At 47.5% G+C, this 15,188-nt stretch overlaps 1 protein-coding gene across 1 annotated transcript in view; it reads right to left on the reverse strand.

Moving 5' to 3' along the window:
• The window catches only part of CFAP65 (cilia and flagella associated protein 65), a 32,554-nt gene that overhangs the window by 5,175 nt on the left and 12,191 nt on the right, over positions 1-15,188 (reverse strand). The window contains exons 14-27 of the mRNA XM_074145339.1: positions 14,905-15,057; positions 13,840-14,005; positions 13,121-13,249; positions 12,017-12,242; positions 11,123-11,251; positions 10,627-10,803; positions 9,880-9,946; positions 5,923-6,033; positions 4,947-5,135; positions 4,021-4,179; positions 2,558-2,701; positions 1,985-2,101; positions 1,524-1,661; positions 871-936 (exon numbers count right to left, since the gene is read on the reverse strand). Coding sequence (XP_074001440.1) covers positions 871-936; positions 1,524-1,661; positions 1,985-2,101; positions 2,558-2,701; positions 4,021-4,179; positions 4,947-5,135; positions 5,923-6,033; positions 9,880-9,946; positions 10,627-10,803; positions 11,123-11,251; positions 12,017-12,242; positions 13,121-13,249; positions 13,840-14,005; positions 14,905-15,057 — 1,971 coding nt within the window. The remainder of the gene's footprint in view (positions 1-870; positions 937-1,523; positions 1,662-1,984; positions 2,102-2,557; positions 2,702-4,020; positions 4,180-4,946; positions 5,136-5,922; positions 6,034-9,879; positions 9,947-10,626; positions 10,804-11,122; positions 11,252-12,016; positions 12,243-13,120; positions 13,250-13,839; positions 14,006-14,904; positions 15,058-15,188) is intronic.

A 15,188-nucleotide genomic window follows, 5' to 3' on the forward strand; every position in this document is an offset into this window, starting at 1 on the left:
AGACAGTCCAAGCTAGAGCTGCCCCGAGCTGATACCTTCACAGAGGACAGTGCAGGGCATGCAGAGGCACTCTGCACAGTCCCAGGAGCACTGCTACAGCCTTACTATGGTGGCAGTCCTGAGGTAACAAGCTGTGCCTCCCAGCTGAGTCAATCTGCTCAGGCCCAGCCTCACATCAGCTCCCCTTAATCCTTCCACACCTTGGGTTAACTGGTTCTCCACAAGCCCTGTCGTTCCCACAGCACGTGCTGCTGACAGCTGTAGACGCAGCGTGGCTCTGCCTTTGGGCCCAGGCAGTTCTGCATTCACTGGGACGTTGTCTCACACCTTGCCACCACTGCTGTGCAGACTTGAGGGGAAACAGATGAACCAGGCAAATTGAGTTTTAAAGCCTTCTATGCACTTAAATCGAGGCAGTTCTTGCCTGCAGCTTCTCCTGAGGCACAGAGCGCAGCTCTTTTAGCAGAAAGGGCAAAGTCTGCACCACGTCATGACAGGGTCCTGCCGCTTTTCATCGTGGCACACATTCCATTGTGGCCCCAGTGTGAAACCAGTCCAGGTACTGACTGCCCTGCCTATGTGCATCTTCTCTGCCTATTTGAAGCCTTTCCCCATTTTTCCAGTCACGGGTATATGTTGGTTCCAATTTCACTTCCCATTCACCTCAGCTGGAAAGTTACTGCACACAGGACACAGCCAGACAGTCTGATTCTTCTGGCTCCTCCAAACAGTCTGTCTCCCAAAGCCTTGAAGCTACAAATAATCCTGCTGTGCTCTCTGTCCAGGCTCCCACGCTGTGATATCCAGCATCTGCCTCTTTTCTAAAGCAGTCAGTTTGATTCTGCTATGGGTGAGACAGGCCCAACTTACCTTGTATTTCCTGATTGCAGCTGAGGATTCAGGGAGATTTTCTGTCTCAGAAGAATATGATGACCTCTAAAAAGAAAAAAAAAAAAAAAAAAAAAAAAAGAAAAAAAGGAAGAGAAATCACAGTGTAGGAAAGATACAGAGTAGAACAAGACTCCAGGATTTTGTTTTACTTTTCCCCAGCTGAGAGCCAATGATCTCATCCTCCCGTTCTTCACTCAGGCCACATTCTTAATGTTAGTTACACATTTCTCTCCAGTGTTTATTCAGAGTTAAAAATCCAACCCTCTGTTTCCAGAACCACTGTTTTGTTTTGTCTTGTTTTGTTTTTCCTGAAGGCTTATCATGCACCTCCAAATTTCAGATGATTGTTAGCAAATTCAGAGTTTGTATGGTGATAGAAAAATAATTTTAATTCCTAGTTTCCCAGCTGCTATCCCCTCTCTCAATGTTACAGAGACTGAAAGAGGATTCTTGGCTAGAAACCAAGATCTCATTTTCCACTATCCACAGACCAGCTATGAGATCTTGAGTAGATCAGAGCCTCATGTCCTCTTATCAACTTGCCTAAATTTTCTTAAAGAACGTTTCTTGTTGACATCTGGCTGCTCTTTCTAAGCTGAGCTAAGCTGGTGTAAAGTTCTGGCAGCACTTACCCCTGCAGGTGACTTCGGCTTCTTCTTAGTCCTGAGGTCCTTCTCTGTGATGGTGAATTCCACAGCCTGCCGTTCCTTCTCCCTTTCCCACTCCTGGAGGTCCCTCTTGTGCTGAACCAGGGACTCCTGGATGTATACCTATGAAGCAAACCATGGTTGGAGTTAAGTCTCTGACACCCTCTGAAAGGCACTCCCATTCAAACCATGACTTCTAGTAGCTGGGTTCAACTCACAAAGCCACATGTTGCACAATGACACCTCATCTGTGAGCCACACAGAGAGACACTTAAAGCATCAGGAGAGATGAAGTTCAGTAACGAGAATTGCTGGCTGGCATTATAGAGCAAAGAAGGATTCCTTCAGCTGGAAGCAGCAGGTAGCTGACTGTGGGGGCCAGCCATTTGGGAACTGCAGTGATGTGCCCAGGTGATGGTAACACACAGGTACCTCTTGGGTCTTACCTCACACACCAGATCTATGTTGTAGAAGGAAGCACTGCCCGAAGGTCGCAGGGTGATGAAGCAGGGGATGCTCTCTCCAGGTTGCAAAACCCCTGACTCTGGAGCAATCTGCAACACCTAGGTGAAAAAAAAAGCCACAGAGGAGCTGTTTCACTGTCCTGGGACCTTCCTATGTGCCTTCTCCTTGCAGAATAAGAGAGGATTGTGGGAATTCCCTCCCCTTCTCAGAGGTACGTGGCAGAGAAAGATGCAGCTGATATATTCAAAGAATGATATTGGACTTTGCTGGTAGGCAGGGTCTTGATGTTCATTATCATATCCTGTATCTCCAGGTTCACGTATCCTCACTGAAGTCTTCAGATTCCCCTTCTGAATTCCTGTTGTCCCCACCATCCATCCTTATCCTAACCCTCGCCTTCACTTTTCTGTGCCCTTTCCTTTCATCAGCTAATACAAAAGCCAAGACTCTAGGATCATTTCTGATGGTCTGGTTGCAAATAGAGTGGAAAGTTCTTTTGTGGCACAGTAGAGATGGGCAAGAAGGCTGTAGAGGAAAGAGAAGGAAGGACTCACCCTCTTGTCTTTAAAGTTGCTTATCTGCCAGGCAAACACAACAGCCTTATTCTCTGAGGTACTGTTGAGGAAGACAAGTTGGCTGGCTTTGGTGCAGTCTGGGATATTTCCAAGGCAAATCCCGTGGTGTGACAAGGCAGCTGCCTGCAGGAAGCAAGGTGAAACCAGGAGGAACAGCAGTGAAGGAAGACGGGATGTGGCCATTGAAGAAGGGCAGTCACATAGTCATCTTTAAGTTATCCAGCAATTCATAGATAATATTAGCCAGTTATCTTTACCCTAACAACTTGAGGAAGTGTTACATTTCCCTCATTTTTGCTCTGCTTACAATGACTCTTTGCAGCAAGAGGACAGCCCTGTTGCAGTAGGATTGAGTGAGCAATGAACAGTAACGCTGGTGCTGGGGCAGGAGAGGATCTCAGGAGCATGGAGGACCAGTAGCACCAAGATTCTCTCTGCAGCGCTTGCAATCCAGGCCTTTTCCTACTTCAGTTAACAAACACATGAGGTGTGCGCTTGTGCAAAATCCTCACCAACCTGAATGCGAGTTTTGGGGAAGTGCTTTCTACTGCCCCTTGTTACTAGTCTGTCCCATTCTCCAGGCACAGTGCAAACTTTAATTAATTACACTGATCATTAGAGAAGGTAATGACTCTTGGTTACAGACAACAGAGCCCTGTGGAACAGCATCCTCATTGGCAGCCTGAGACAGGTTTTTAATCATCCTCTCTTTGCTTTACCCAGGAATGCAATCACCCTGCTGGAAGCCAAAGAGCATATGTAGCTGTGGCTGGGCTCCAAGCTAGTCATGCTAATGTCACACAGGACGAATCCTTTACCTGACTTGAGTATGCCTCTGCTGATGCTGTTTAATGCCGATTCACCACGCTGGGATCTGTGGCTGAGTTTAACAACAGATTGTCCAGGCTGGCAGGTCAGCTCTAACCAGGCCAAACAAGCTCCTCCTGAGCCAGCGACAGGTCAAACAAGTGCATTTCTTGGGATGTGCCAGAATGAGTGACCATCCTGCAGTCTGCATTCAAGTTATGCATCACCCGCGTTTGGCCATGAAATGGTGGCAGCCAAGCCCTGACAGGGTATGTCAGGAGTATAATGTTCTTTTTTGTGAATGAATTACCAAAGAGAAGGGTGGTGTAGCTGCAAACAAGAAAGGTAGCTGTGATGGGGGGTAACTTTTAATAGAAAATTCAGAACATGGGAAAACCCTAAAGCCTTTTTGGTTCTAATGGCAGCCGAAGCAGCAATCTGGAAGGAAAGCACCTCTAAGAACAACTGTTTTCATGAGTCAGGCTCTGGATGATCTGCTGCGAGGGAAATATCTTGGTCTGTCTCATGGCAAATGAACTCTCCTGCAACATAGGGTACTGCTGTATGGGGCTGCTTGCCTCTCTCACACATTTCTGGATTGATCATATTGCTCATATCAGCATACCTGAACTTACCTGTCCAGGCACAGTTAGCCGGGTAGAACCTGGAAAGACTGAAGGAGACAAAATTTCGCTGGGTGTTTCAGTCTCTTCTATGGTATTCGGATCGTAGCCTTCTCCCTGGAAGGTGATGAGAGCTGATTCCCCGCCCAGGATGTGGATGAGAACATCAACCTGCCTCGGACAAGACAAGAGTTTTAAGTCCAGAGTCATATTTGGGAGAGATGTGCAAGAAACTAGTATACTTGCTAATGGACTGGTCTAAATACACCACATACACAGATGAAGAGAAATCCGGTCTCTTTTGCTCTTTCGTACCTTGACCTTCCCTGCTAACCCAGGAAAGTTGGTTAAGTAGCCGGTTACTGTATGAGATGGGCAGGGAATCCCTCTTGGAGCAAAATGTTGGAGTTTTAAAATTAAATTTATGTATTTTTCCATACATCCACCACAGAGCGGGGCAAGTAGTGCTCTAGCTCTGGCCCTGCCTGCCTGCTGCAGCTTAGGACAGAGGTTTTTGGGAAGGCTGTTTCCAGAGGACTCCAGCAGTATACACTGTGACAATAGAAGACACTGACTTCAGTCTCCTTGGTGGAAGTTACTGGAGGCAAACAACGAACCACAAATCTGAGCAGATACTGTTTATATCCCTGGACACTGTTTGATCCTTGAAAAACATATACTGGGATGACTCTGGTTGTGGAAGAAATCTGTTCTTTGGGAAGAAGAAACTTAGGAGATAACAATTAACCTGCTCCATTTTCTGACCAGACCAGCCACTCATTTGCTCTCAAGACTTTTTACTTCTTTAAGGAATGGAGCTCAATTCAGCTGTAGCATGACCTGGACCAACCATCAGTAAGAGATCTAAAGCATTTTAGGCACAGAGGAACAGAAAGAAATTGTTTCTGGCAGTCATGGGGAGGGTCGAACATACTTACGAAGTATGTTTTAGCTTCCAGCGGTGAGAAGATCCACTCAATGTGGCCAGTTGTGCCGGGGGGAATTTCCCCTCTAGGAGTTAGGCAGATGAACACAGGATGCTGAAAATTCTCCTGAGTCCTCACAGTGTTGTCCAGCTGGACCTCAAACATCACAGGCATGGAGCCACCATTGTAGAGTTCATAAATCTGAAGTGAGTCAGATGGAGAAGTGCTTATTATACCATGCAGAAGTCAAACTAGTTAACGCTTTCTCAGAGGACTCTGATAAGCATTAATAATTAATTAGTCAGCTTGTCTCCTAAGAATGAGGAGACCTCGTAGTGTCAGGATTTATCACTGAGGTTCTGATAGGAGACTATACTGAAGGTTTATCGCCACACGTGAACATTGATAACTACAGTGCCTCTCCAAGTGGTGCTCTGCAAATTCAGCCTAGGACAAAATTAATACAAATTAGCTAAAGGGATCACTGTAAAGCGGATTACTTGAAATGTAAAACCACTCATATTAAAGTGATCTTAATTCAACTCAGACTTGTTCATTTCCCAAGTAAATTAGGCAGAACAGAATCAAAGCTGCCTTTTTGCTGAATAAGTGTTTAAGGAAGTTTAATTAATTTACTAAAAAACTAATTAAGGTTTATTTCCAGAGTGCCTGGAGCAGCTGGACAAGTCTTCACTCGGATCCAATGCAAGAGAACAGTGGAACAGCCCAACACACCTTGTAGGCATTCTGGCTAGAGTGAAAGCCAAATCTTGTCAAACTGGAGATGGTGAGAGGTACTTTCCCTGCTGCCATCCCAGCAGCCATTTCCAGGCTCTGCCTACTGCTAGTCTCGAAGTTCTGCTGTGATGCTTTCCTGTGGAGGCCATCCCCTTTCCTGGGGAATGCCTCAGAGACTGCCTGTCCTCAGAACACAGAGGCATTAGTTCCTTCCCTCCACTGCTGCTGGGTTTGGTCCCAGGATGCTCACCTGTGTGGGGGGTTGGGAGGTCCCAATGGCAATCGGTGTGAAGAGGTGCTTAGTGGATGCAAAATGAATGTACCGCTGGTCCTGTTCCACTGTCACGCCGCTGAAGTTCACCTACAGTGGAAAGAAATGCAGTCACTTTCTCACAGGGCCTCGGCCCCATCACCAACAACTGCACAAGGACTCTGAGGGCAACACGGTCACAGATTTAATTTGGTAATATCAGGAGAGTAAAAGCAAGGAGATGGAAAGCCTACTCAACTGTTGGCTCTTCTCTGAAAGATTTGCATCTTGTTTCAGAGAAGAAGGTGCTTTTCTCCCTGCTATGTCAGGAAGCAGCCTCAGTGCTTCTCTTACATGGTAGAAATTCTCCATGAATGAACGTGTCTGGCCTGTACATAGGAGAGTGTGCAGCTGTTACAGCCAAATGCTTTGGAAAGACAAGATCTTAGGTAAGTAATGGCCTCCTCTTAGAAAGGACCATCTGGATGTCTTCTCTCTGGAGGACATCTCGCTCCAAGAATGTGTCTAACAGTCCAAAAGCTGCAAGAAGATCCCAGCTGAATTTTAAGTGATCAAGTAATGATCAACAGTATTCTGTTAGCAAAGCAGCTGCCAGGCACTTCAAGCAAAGCAGAGAGATTTATAGAGCTATTTCATGGAAGAAAGAGACACAGGATTCTGCATTTTGAGAAAACTGCAATCAAGTTAGAGATGAGTCATAGTGCATGATTTTGGGCAGGATCACCACAAAGCACCCCTGAGCTGTCTACCTGGAAACAGAGGCTGTAAAACAGTCACAGGGCTAGTAATGTCTCTGCATGGACCAAAGGAGGCTAACTCACTGCAATTCACAATTAGCTAAGCCTAAAGTATGCCTATTTTTCAAGTGTATGTGCAGAAGATGGAGGGGATGTTTGCAATAGCAGGTGGATGCTTTGGACAGACACCTGCAGGAGATACTGTATCTGCTGCTTAAATGAGAGCAGAGGATGTTGATTCTTCCAAAACAACCCGTTCCAGTTCAGCTCCATAAGCAAAGGGAGGAGGGAGAGAAGACTAGAAATACAATGCTATCAAAGTCCCACATGGGATCTTCAAGGCACTATATGAGCATTCAGCCTCCTGAGGGCCTCAGAAAGCCAGATGCAATGCAAAATAAGAGGAGGACAAGGGCTGACACTTCCAAACTGCAAGTGAAAAAGGGATAGGAACCCTCCTGAGCTTTGGGAGTGAAACACTCATTTATATTACTTGAGTAAAAAAAAGCCAACTTGGATTCCACCAGATCATAACTGTCATCAGTTTCCATAGACACAAGATGTGACAATTAGTGGTCTCTCAGTTAAAGGGACAAATGGAGAAACGTGAAGACCTGTTGCAATCAGTTCTCCTTTCAAAGTGCATATGCTTTGTCCCACAGTGATGACTTCGAGCATGAGGGGACAGAGTCACCAGATTCCTCAGGGAGGAGAGCTGCCTGGAGAACATGTGCTGCAGGTGACAACATCTCACAATACCTAATTAGCAGCTATGAAGTGAAGTGCAAACACTTCCAGTTTATGGATTCTGTGTGCTCAGGGATTCTCCCTGGGATCCAGCCCATCTCTCCAGTGAGTTCTGGGAGTCTCTGGGAACGAGCCCACCTCATCCTGCAACACCTGCAGCCAGCTGGGCTTTTCCTACTAAAACTGCTGAGGGCTGCAGATTCTGCCTGGCCAAACTATCCCAGAGCTCTGAAAACGAGGTCACAGCTGCACTCTTATAGGCAGGCTATGGCAATGAGGCAAATGACAACCCCTGAGAGCATCAGGCAGCAGGAGGCCCTGTTTCCCTCCTGCACAAGGGAGTGAGTAACACACAAGTCTACAGAAGTTTCATCCTGCAGTCAGGAGAAGGTGCCAGTTGGAAATCAGTTTGGGTCCTTCAGAGCACCTATAAATCTAGTCATCTCAGGACTGAAAGGTGGCTGCTGAGTGAGGAAGGAGTAATGGAGAGGGAGCTCCTCCTGAAGACGAAGTAGACAGACCCCTGTTGGGGAAGGTCAAAATCCATCCACGTGGATAGAGCCACCACAGGGGTGAGGTTGGACTCCCCAAAAAATCATGCATTGGCCTGCAGCTGGCTAACATCACTTCTCTGAAGCCAGGCAATTTGAAATTTAGCAGAATAACCGGGCAATACCCCAGTCCTATGGTCTCCAGCTCCGCTTATTGTTGCCATCTCAAATTTCCAAAGCTTAACTTTTGGGGTGACATTTTAGCATTTGCTTCCTTTAAGGTTAGCATATGTTCTGCACATGTCGCCAGATTCCCAGGTGAGGATCTCTTCAACTCTGGCATGTGAGCAAGCTTAGGGCAGTCTCTGTCATGGGGGCTGGTGACTCTGCGCTCTTCATGCTGTGACTGAAAGAAATGAAGGCACACTGTTTTCAGCCCCTCAGCTGCCCTTTCTGTAGAAGGAAGAGCCTCTGCCATTTCTACTATCTGATATTAGCAGTTCAGTATTGGCACTGTGCATCCCTGCAGGTTGTGACCGCCTGCACTGCTCTGTGTCTCTGGCTTGGCCTCCTATTGCCAGAGCTCAAATGCACCCAGGGGTCTTTTATCATCCGCAAGGCCTCTCATGTTTTTTCAGCCCCTTCTGCAGTGACAGCATGAGGTAGGGTGGTGGCTTCTGATAGCCACCAAAGCTATGCGGCAAGAGAGGATGCATGCCCTATAGGCTGTTGGTGCTCCAAAGCCTATTATTCCCTCCCTGGCCAGCTGGTGAAATGCTCACATCCACTCTCTGGATTGTGCCAGGCAGGCAGAGCACAGGGAGCCTGTCCAAGGGCTTTGAGGGAAGGCACAGTTAAGCCACTGTTTGAACAGCTTGGTCAAAGGGTTGGATTTTCAGCTGACAACAGTCCTGAAAGAAAAGAAAAATAAAAGAGATGTGTGAACACAATGGTCTCATAGGAAACTTCAGAGACAGACTGCACAGCTCAGCCGGGCATGAGCTGTGCCCGGCAGAGCACAAGGTGACTTTGACTCTAACTGACAGTTTTAGAGAGGGGGAGAGCGAGAAATTTGTTCCAAGCCTGAGGAAATACTCAGGGAAAACACACCACAGATCAGCTCTGGGATGCTTTATCAAGCAGCGAAGCAGGAAGAATGAGTAGGAAGCTCCTTCACCATTGGCAAGGAGAAATAAGTGGGTGGACACAGGCATCAGGGCTGCAGCAGGAACAGCCAACCAGGAGTGCGGGGAGTACCTTCTGGGCCTGGGGAAGCAGCTGTCTCCATACCTCCAGAGGTGGAGGATGCTCTGCCAACCCTTTGCCAACATGTATGTCCCCAGACTGCAGCCAGAGCAGGTGGTACTTTTGGGGAAAAGTTCGTTCCAGGGGGTTTTGAGAAGCATAGAGAGATGATGAGTTGGATAGATTTATGAAAGCTACATATGAGAGAAGTAGTATGGGCTGCAGAGCTGAGCTCCATGATCACTGTGTGGAAGAACTCACGGTGAGGCAGATGAAACGTGGGGAAGCAAGCACAGAAATCCTGTCCATGAGACATACTTGAGTGCGGAAATCATGCAGGGACTGTAAAACCCAGGAAGGCTGTTTTGGACTTGGAGGAGGAAGCAATTCTGCACTAACACCACCAATAAAATAAAAAGGCTAGTAATAACAATTAAAAAAATAATCCCTTGCTGGGGAAACCAGCAGATGCTACATCCAAGGGTCATTTAGCCATGTACCGCCACATCACACCGTGCAGGAACCATGAGTTTGTCAGGATGCCAGGTTTTATGTCTCTGCTTGGCCCTGTGTCTCTCTGGCCAGTCACAGGGCAGATTCCAGGGGAAGGCCACAGCCCCCTGCATGCCATGCAGTTTCTGGGGAAAACACCTTGTAATTCAGTTCCTACCTGCTGCGGTTCTGCAAACAGAAGCAAGAGATACCTGCTATCTTACCAGAATCTCATGGCCATAGGAAACCTTCAGCAGGACAGGGAGGTGATCATTGCCAATGAAATCATGTCTAGCAGTGAAAGGAAAAAGAGGAAAACATTAGAAATGCACCTTGTGCCCAGGGTGATAGAATCAGGGTCACACGGTACATTAGAGACAACTCACTTCCCAGCTAAAGAGTCACTGTTGCGTAAGGGCCACTGAGAGAGGGAGGGGGATAGTTGCATTTGGGTGGGAACAAGTGATGCAATGTTGATTTTAGTCATACTCCAATTTAGGGACCCAAGTTTCCAAGCCAACACCATTTGAAATGCCGGCACTTCTCAGATCAGGTCTGCTGTGAAAGGGGAGGTGTTCAGCTTTCTTTATAACCTCCATGGGCACACAAGGGCTAGCAGCTCTAGGAGATGACAAAAATAAGAATACCACTGTATAGTCAAAAACACAGGAAGTGCAGCATCTTGTCTGTCTCCCCAGCTGTCAGGTCAATGCAGAGCAGCATCCCCAGCATGTCACGCTAAACATCTCTTGTGCTGCAGTGTTGAAATACATTAACAACATACCCCCGAGGAAAACAAACTTTGTGGGGTCCAGAAACTGGACATACTCAAGAACTTTTTACTTGCCCAGTCTCTGCTGGGCAAGGGCCATGTGAAGGGAAAGGATCCAGCATGGAAACGCAGGGGACTGATGGCATGTGCTGCCCTGGCATGCAGCACCAGGCCCTGAAATACAGGTAGTTGATTTAACCTGTGTGAGAGCTGGACTGATTCCTCCTGTCCTGGAAGAAGTTTCCCTGACTTTGGCGAAATACTGAAGAGCTGGTTATCCTGAATTCTCATTTGGTGCAGCTCATGGGGAATAAACTCAGCTTCCTCTGCCCAGTGCTCCATGTCCATCTTCTGATCAAAAGGAAACAAGAAGGCCCTAGGAAACCAGTCAGCTGGTCAGCAACGGGGACACACAACTTCCCCAGAGCCATGGTCAGCATATTCAACCCAGTCAGGCTTAGCCCAGCTGGTGGACACATCACGTTTCATTAGATCTGATCTGCAGAACTGTCTGCCATCCCTTGCTTGTTTCCCCCTCAAACCCAGCAACAGATCTCAATTGCAGCTCCACAACACAAGTCGCACCTACAAAATCCACCCTATTCATTTGCAAATGTCTCACATCCCCTGTGAGCATTTCCATATCCCCAGACCAACCCCAGAAAGAAGGCTGTGCTCCAGCAGGCACCACTTACCACTCCACAGGCACAACACCTTTGTTCACCAGCAGGAGCATCACAAGGGTAGGCTCCGAGCCTATTGGGGCAGCCCCAAAGTTGAAGTCCACCAGCAGTGGGGTGTATACTGGAGGGATCAAGCATGTGCTGGTCACAGGAGAGAAAGAGGAGATTAAATTGAGACAGGAGGAAGGGTCGGCAGGACATGACAGGAGAAACAGTTATTCCACACTGACTCTCTTCCTTATAATTCTTCTCTGACCTTATGTTGTTGACCCTTTTGGGTGTAAGAAAGGCCTTTGGATTTTATCTGCTTTTTATATATGCCTAATGACAGTTAGTGGCATAGATGGAAGCTCTGAGAGTCCTGCTTAGCTGAGGCTTCTTTTCAACTCCCTAGCCCAAGGAAGTCACTGGCGTACAGGAGTAGGTCCAGTTACCAAGATGGTTGAGGCCTGGAACACATTATTTACAAGGAGCAACTAAGGGACCTGAGTTTGTTCAGCCTTATGAAGTAAGGGCTCAGGGAAGGCAACTGCGTAAGTTGCAACATATTCTGATTAGATACTAGGCAAAAAGTTTTTACCATGAAAATAATCAAACACTGGAATCAGGTGTCCAGACAAGCTGTGGTTTCTTCATCCTTGGAGATATTGAGCACTGAACTGGGAAAGGACCTGAGCAGCCTGATCTAGTTGTCCCTGCTTTGAGCAAGGGGTTACACCACAGACTTCTTTAGAGGTCCTTTGCAATTAAATGATTCTTTGTTTCTGTGGCTCCTCTCTAGGGGTGGCTAGGATAGAACAAGAGTGCCACGCAGCAGTGAGCTGCAAAACAAGCCAATGGCCACAGCAACTCTGTCTGGCTTGCGTGGGGGACAGAAAGATCCTCTGAGCCACCTCCTTGTCTCACCTGTGCCTTGTGGGAACTCTGTAGGTGAGCTCGCTGGGAGCTGGCTCTTGCTCCAAGTATTCATTCAGTGTGTCCAAGGAAAAGAGCCTCCAGAGGTGCAATCTGCTGATACCGCTGCCACTCCCTGCTGAACAGGCATCTGTGATGCAGAAAGTTGGGTAGATGCCTGTTGCTACGATGCAGCAGAGGGGCTGCTGCTCCTCTTTTGTGCTTGCAAGATCTATAGCTTGGGAGCAAAAGAAACACCAAAAAGTGGTCACACACCATTAAAGGGCAGCTGTCTGGGACAGCAAAATGGAGAGAGTCCTCCCTACCCAGACCAAAGAAAGAAAGGACTTGTACATAGTCTTTGGCAGCTTCTGAAAACCTCTAAACCACTGACTTCTAGTTGTACCTTGACTTCTGCATCTAGAGATCACCAAAAGACTATGAATGTGCTGCTCTTAAGCAGTCTTTACACAGTTTACTTCTGCAGTATGCAAAAACCCCCTTTTTAGATTTAAGCCTACAGCCTAGCCATTTTATGAAATGCCCCTTGTTTTCACACTGAAAAATCAAAAACAGTTGTTTATGTCTTTTCTTTTCCATACCATTCATGTGGCATTGCTATTCTCCCCTTTCCAAGCTGGAAACTCCTTGTCTACCTAGTCTTTTCTTGTACAAATGCTGTTCCCCACCTCTGAACATCCCTATTGTCCCTCTCCATGCCATTTCTAGTTCAACGGCATTCTCTCTCGTACAGAGACTAATCTGGATCTGCAAAAAGGATCCCAGTTGCATAGGGCTGGTTGCATGAAGCTCTCAGAATATGTTTCAGTACACACCATAAAAGGCCACGATCACACAGAGGAGCAGGGGATCTTGTGACCACAGCAGCAGGAAACTTCAAAGCTCTCTCTTTCTATGTCTCATAGCTCAATCATATCTATCCCCAAAAGGTGCAGCAAAAAGGAGACAGCACAGAGGATCTGGCTCTGGTGACTTGTTCAGCACAGGGATTTCTTCAGCCAGGACTCATACACTGGGAAGTGTGCAGCTCAGCCTGTTACGGCACAGTTTACTTGGTTGGGAGGGAATGATTTTCCCAAAATACCCATCTCTCACCTGTAGGGGTGCAAACAGCGTATTTGATTGCCCAGGTGTAATGCAGCCGACGGGCTGGCCTGACTGTTACTCGGACAAAAACTTTTGACCTTGCGGCAATTGTCCCTCTGGAGTGTTCCAGCTCCAGAGCTGTAGGAGAAAAGAGAAGGTATCAGCTTTCGGCATCACTGTTCTCTCTTACACCACACGTGTGTTCAGCATGCAGCTCCCCAAGCCTACCTGCGCTCAAGCCACTGCCCGCCCTGTGCCTAATCATTAGGATCTGCTTCAGCTGTTGAGGTTGGGATTTCCAGAATACAACCATAAGGCAGCTCATGGGGAGTACCCAGCTTGCCTTTGGCAAGCAAAGAGGGGAGAGCTTCCCGAGAGGAGGTCCTCTAGAAAGGCTGGTAAGGGTTGCACTCCACCATTTCTTCTGGGAAGCTCCTTTATTTAACTCCCTTCTCTGCTGGGAAATCTCATTTTATTTCAAGGTCCAAACTGGTCTAACTTCAATTGTCAGGCTCTAACAATTGCGCGTGAAAAACCTATGCTTTTTCCAGCAAGACAGAAGAGTCACCTGTAGCAAACCCCTAAGCAAAGGAGCAGACACCTTAAGACACTTAAGAGAATCAATGTAAGCAAGCCAGCAAGCAGCCCAAGCTCTGAGGTCATGCTAGAATATTTTTGCAGAAAAGAGAAGGCCAAGGCCCCATCCCATGTTAATTCCCTTACAGTACCCAATGGATCACTGCAGACCTCCTCGGGGTCACAAGGCCCGGTGATCAGCTGTTCCACACTGAGGATGTACTTCAGAGAACAGATCCCATCATTTAGCAGTACAATGCTGCAGCTCTGCGGGTCACCAACTAGAACATTTCCAAGGTCCAGGTGCTCCTTTTGTGCCTGGAATTCAAACCCAGCGTGCAAAGGTCACTGTTACACATTGAGCATAGTGGTCGAGCATTGAACCCTTGGCATACGCAGTGCAGTGCAAAGGGCTCCCAACTTTGTATAGGACATGGCACACCCTGGCAGATGTTGGAACAGGGCTGCAAGAGGCTCAATCCCTCCTTCAAATGTTTTTTCCTGCTGTTACTTTGGCTGCTTGCTGGGTAGGATGCAGCATATTCAGGGCCGTGAGGACACTAGCTGGCCAGTGGCACTTGGGACAAGGGCTGAGATATGTCTGCCAGTCCCTCCATGACTACATTGTGTCCGCCTCTCTTGCAATTTATAGTGACTAAATACCTCTAAGACATTTCCACCCATCTGTACAATGTGATTGACACGGGGCAATGGCTGACAAAGTATTATTTTATTTAGCTCTGGTTCCTTAAGAAACTTGCCTGAAAAAGAAGGTGGCTGAACAGATCTTCAGACAATAGAAGGAAAGCCAGGTGGGTATGTGCTGGTTACACCACTTTAACAGTTAGGTCCACTACACTTAAAAATTGGACTGACAGCAGAACGAATGGAGAAGGAGAGCAGACAGGAAGAGAGGAGAGAGCTGGGCATCCCAAGGAGCCAAATGGCTTGCTCAGTTCAGTCTGGAACAGAGGATTTGGGGGTGATCTCAGAGGACTCAGGCAGGTCACGTTTGAACTGGCAGGACATTCACATCATGCTGTTGCCATTAGGCTGCCAGAATCAGGTCTTTCATCTCCACTGTTAGCAACGTCTGGGAATTTTGCTGTAAATCCTTACTGGTTGTCTACAGTACAGGTTGTGAAAAATTTACAAGCCCAGGACCCCCATCGCACCCTAGTACCCCTCCTACTACCCAGTGGACTCCAGTTCCTTACCCTGATGGTGCCCAGTGTCCCCTCTCCAATAATCTGCAAGGCATAACAAGCACTTTCAGGAGACTTGGGGTCGGGGCTTTTCCTCCTCACAAACACCATAGCTCTCAGCAGATACTTAGTCTCCTTGTCAGGAGTAAAAGTCCACGCCTGAGCCTGAAATCACAAGAGGGAAGGAAAGTGCTCACAGGAGCTTTAGACCAGAGCCAAGCCTGTACACCATAATGACTGCATTCAGTGCACCACCTTTTCCTCCTTTACAGCTAACCTAGTCCTCTGCAGACAGC

The sequence above is a fragment of the Numenius arquata genome, chromosome 3 (assembly GCF_964106895.1).
Source record: "Numenius arquata chromosome 3, bNumArq3.hap1.1, whole genome shotgun sequence".
In the NCBI taxonomy this organism is placed as follows: Eukaryota; Metazoa; Chordata; class Aves; order Charadriiformes; family Scolopacidae; genus Numenius; species Numenius arquata.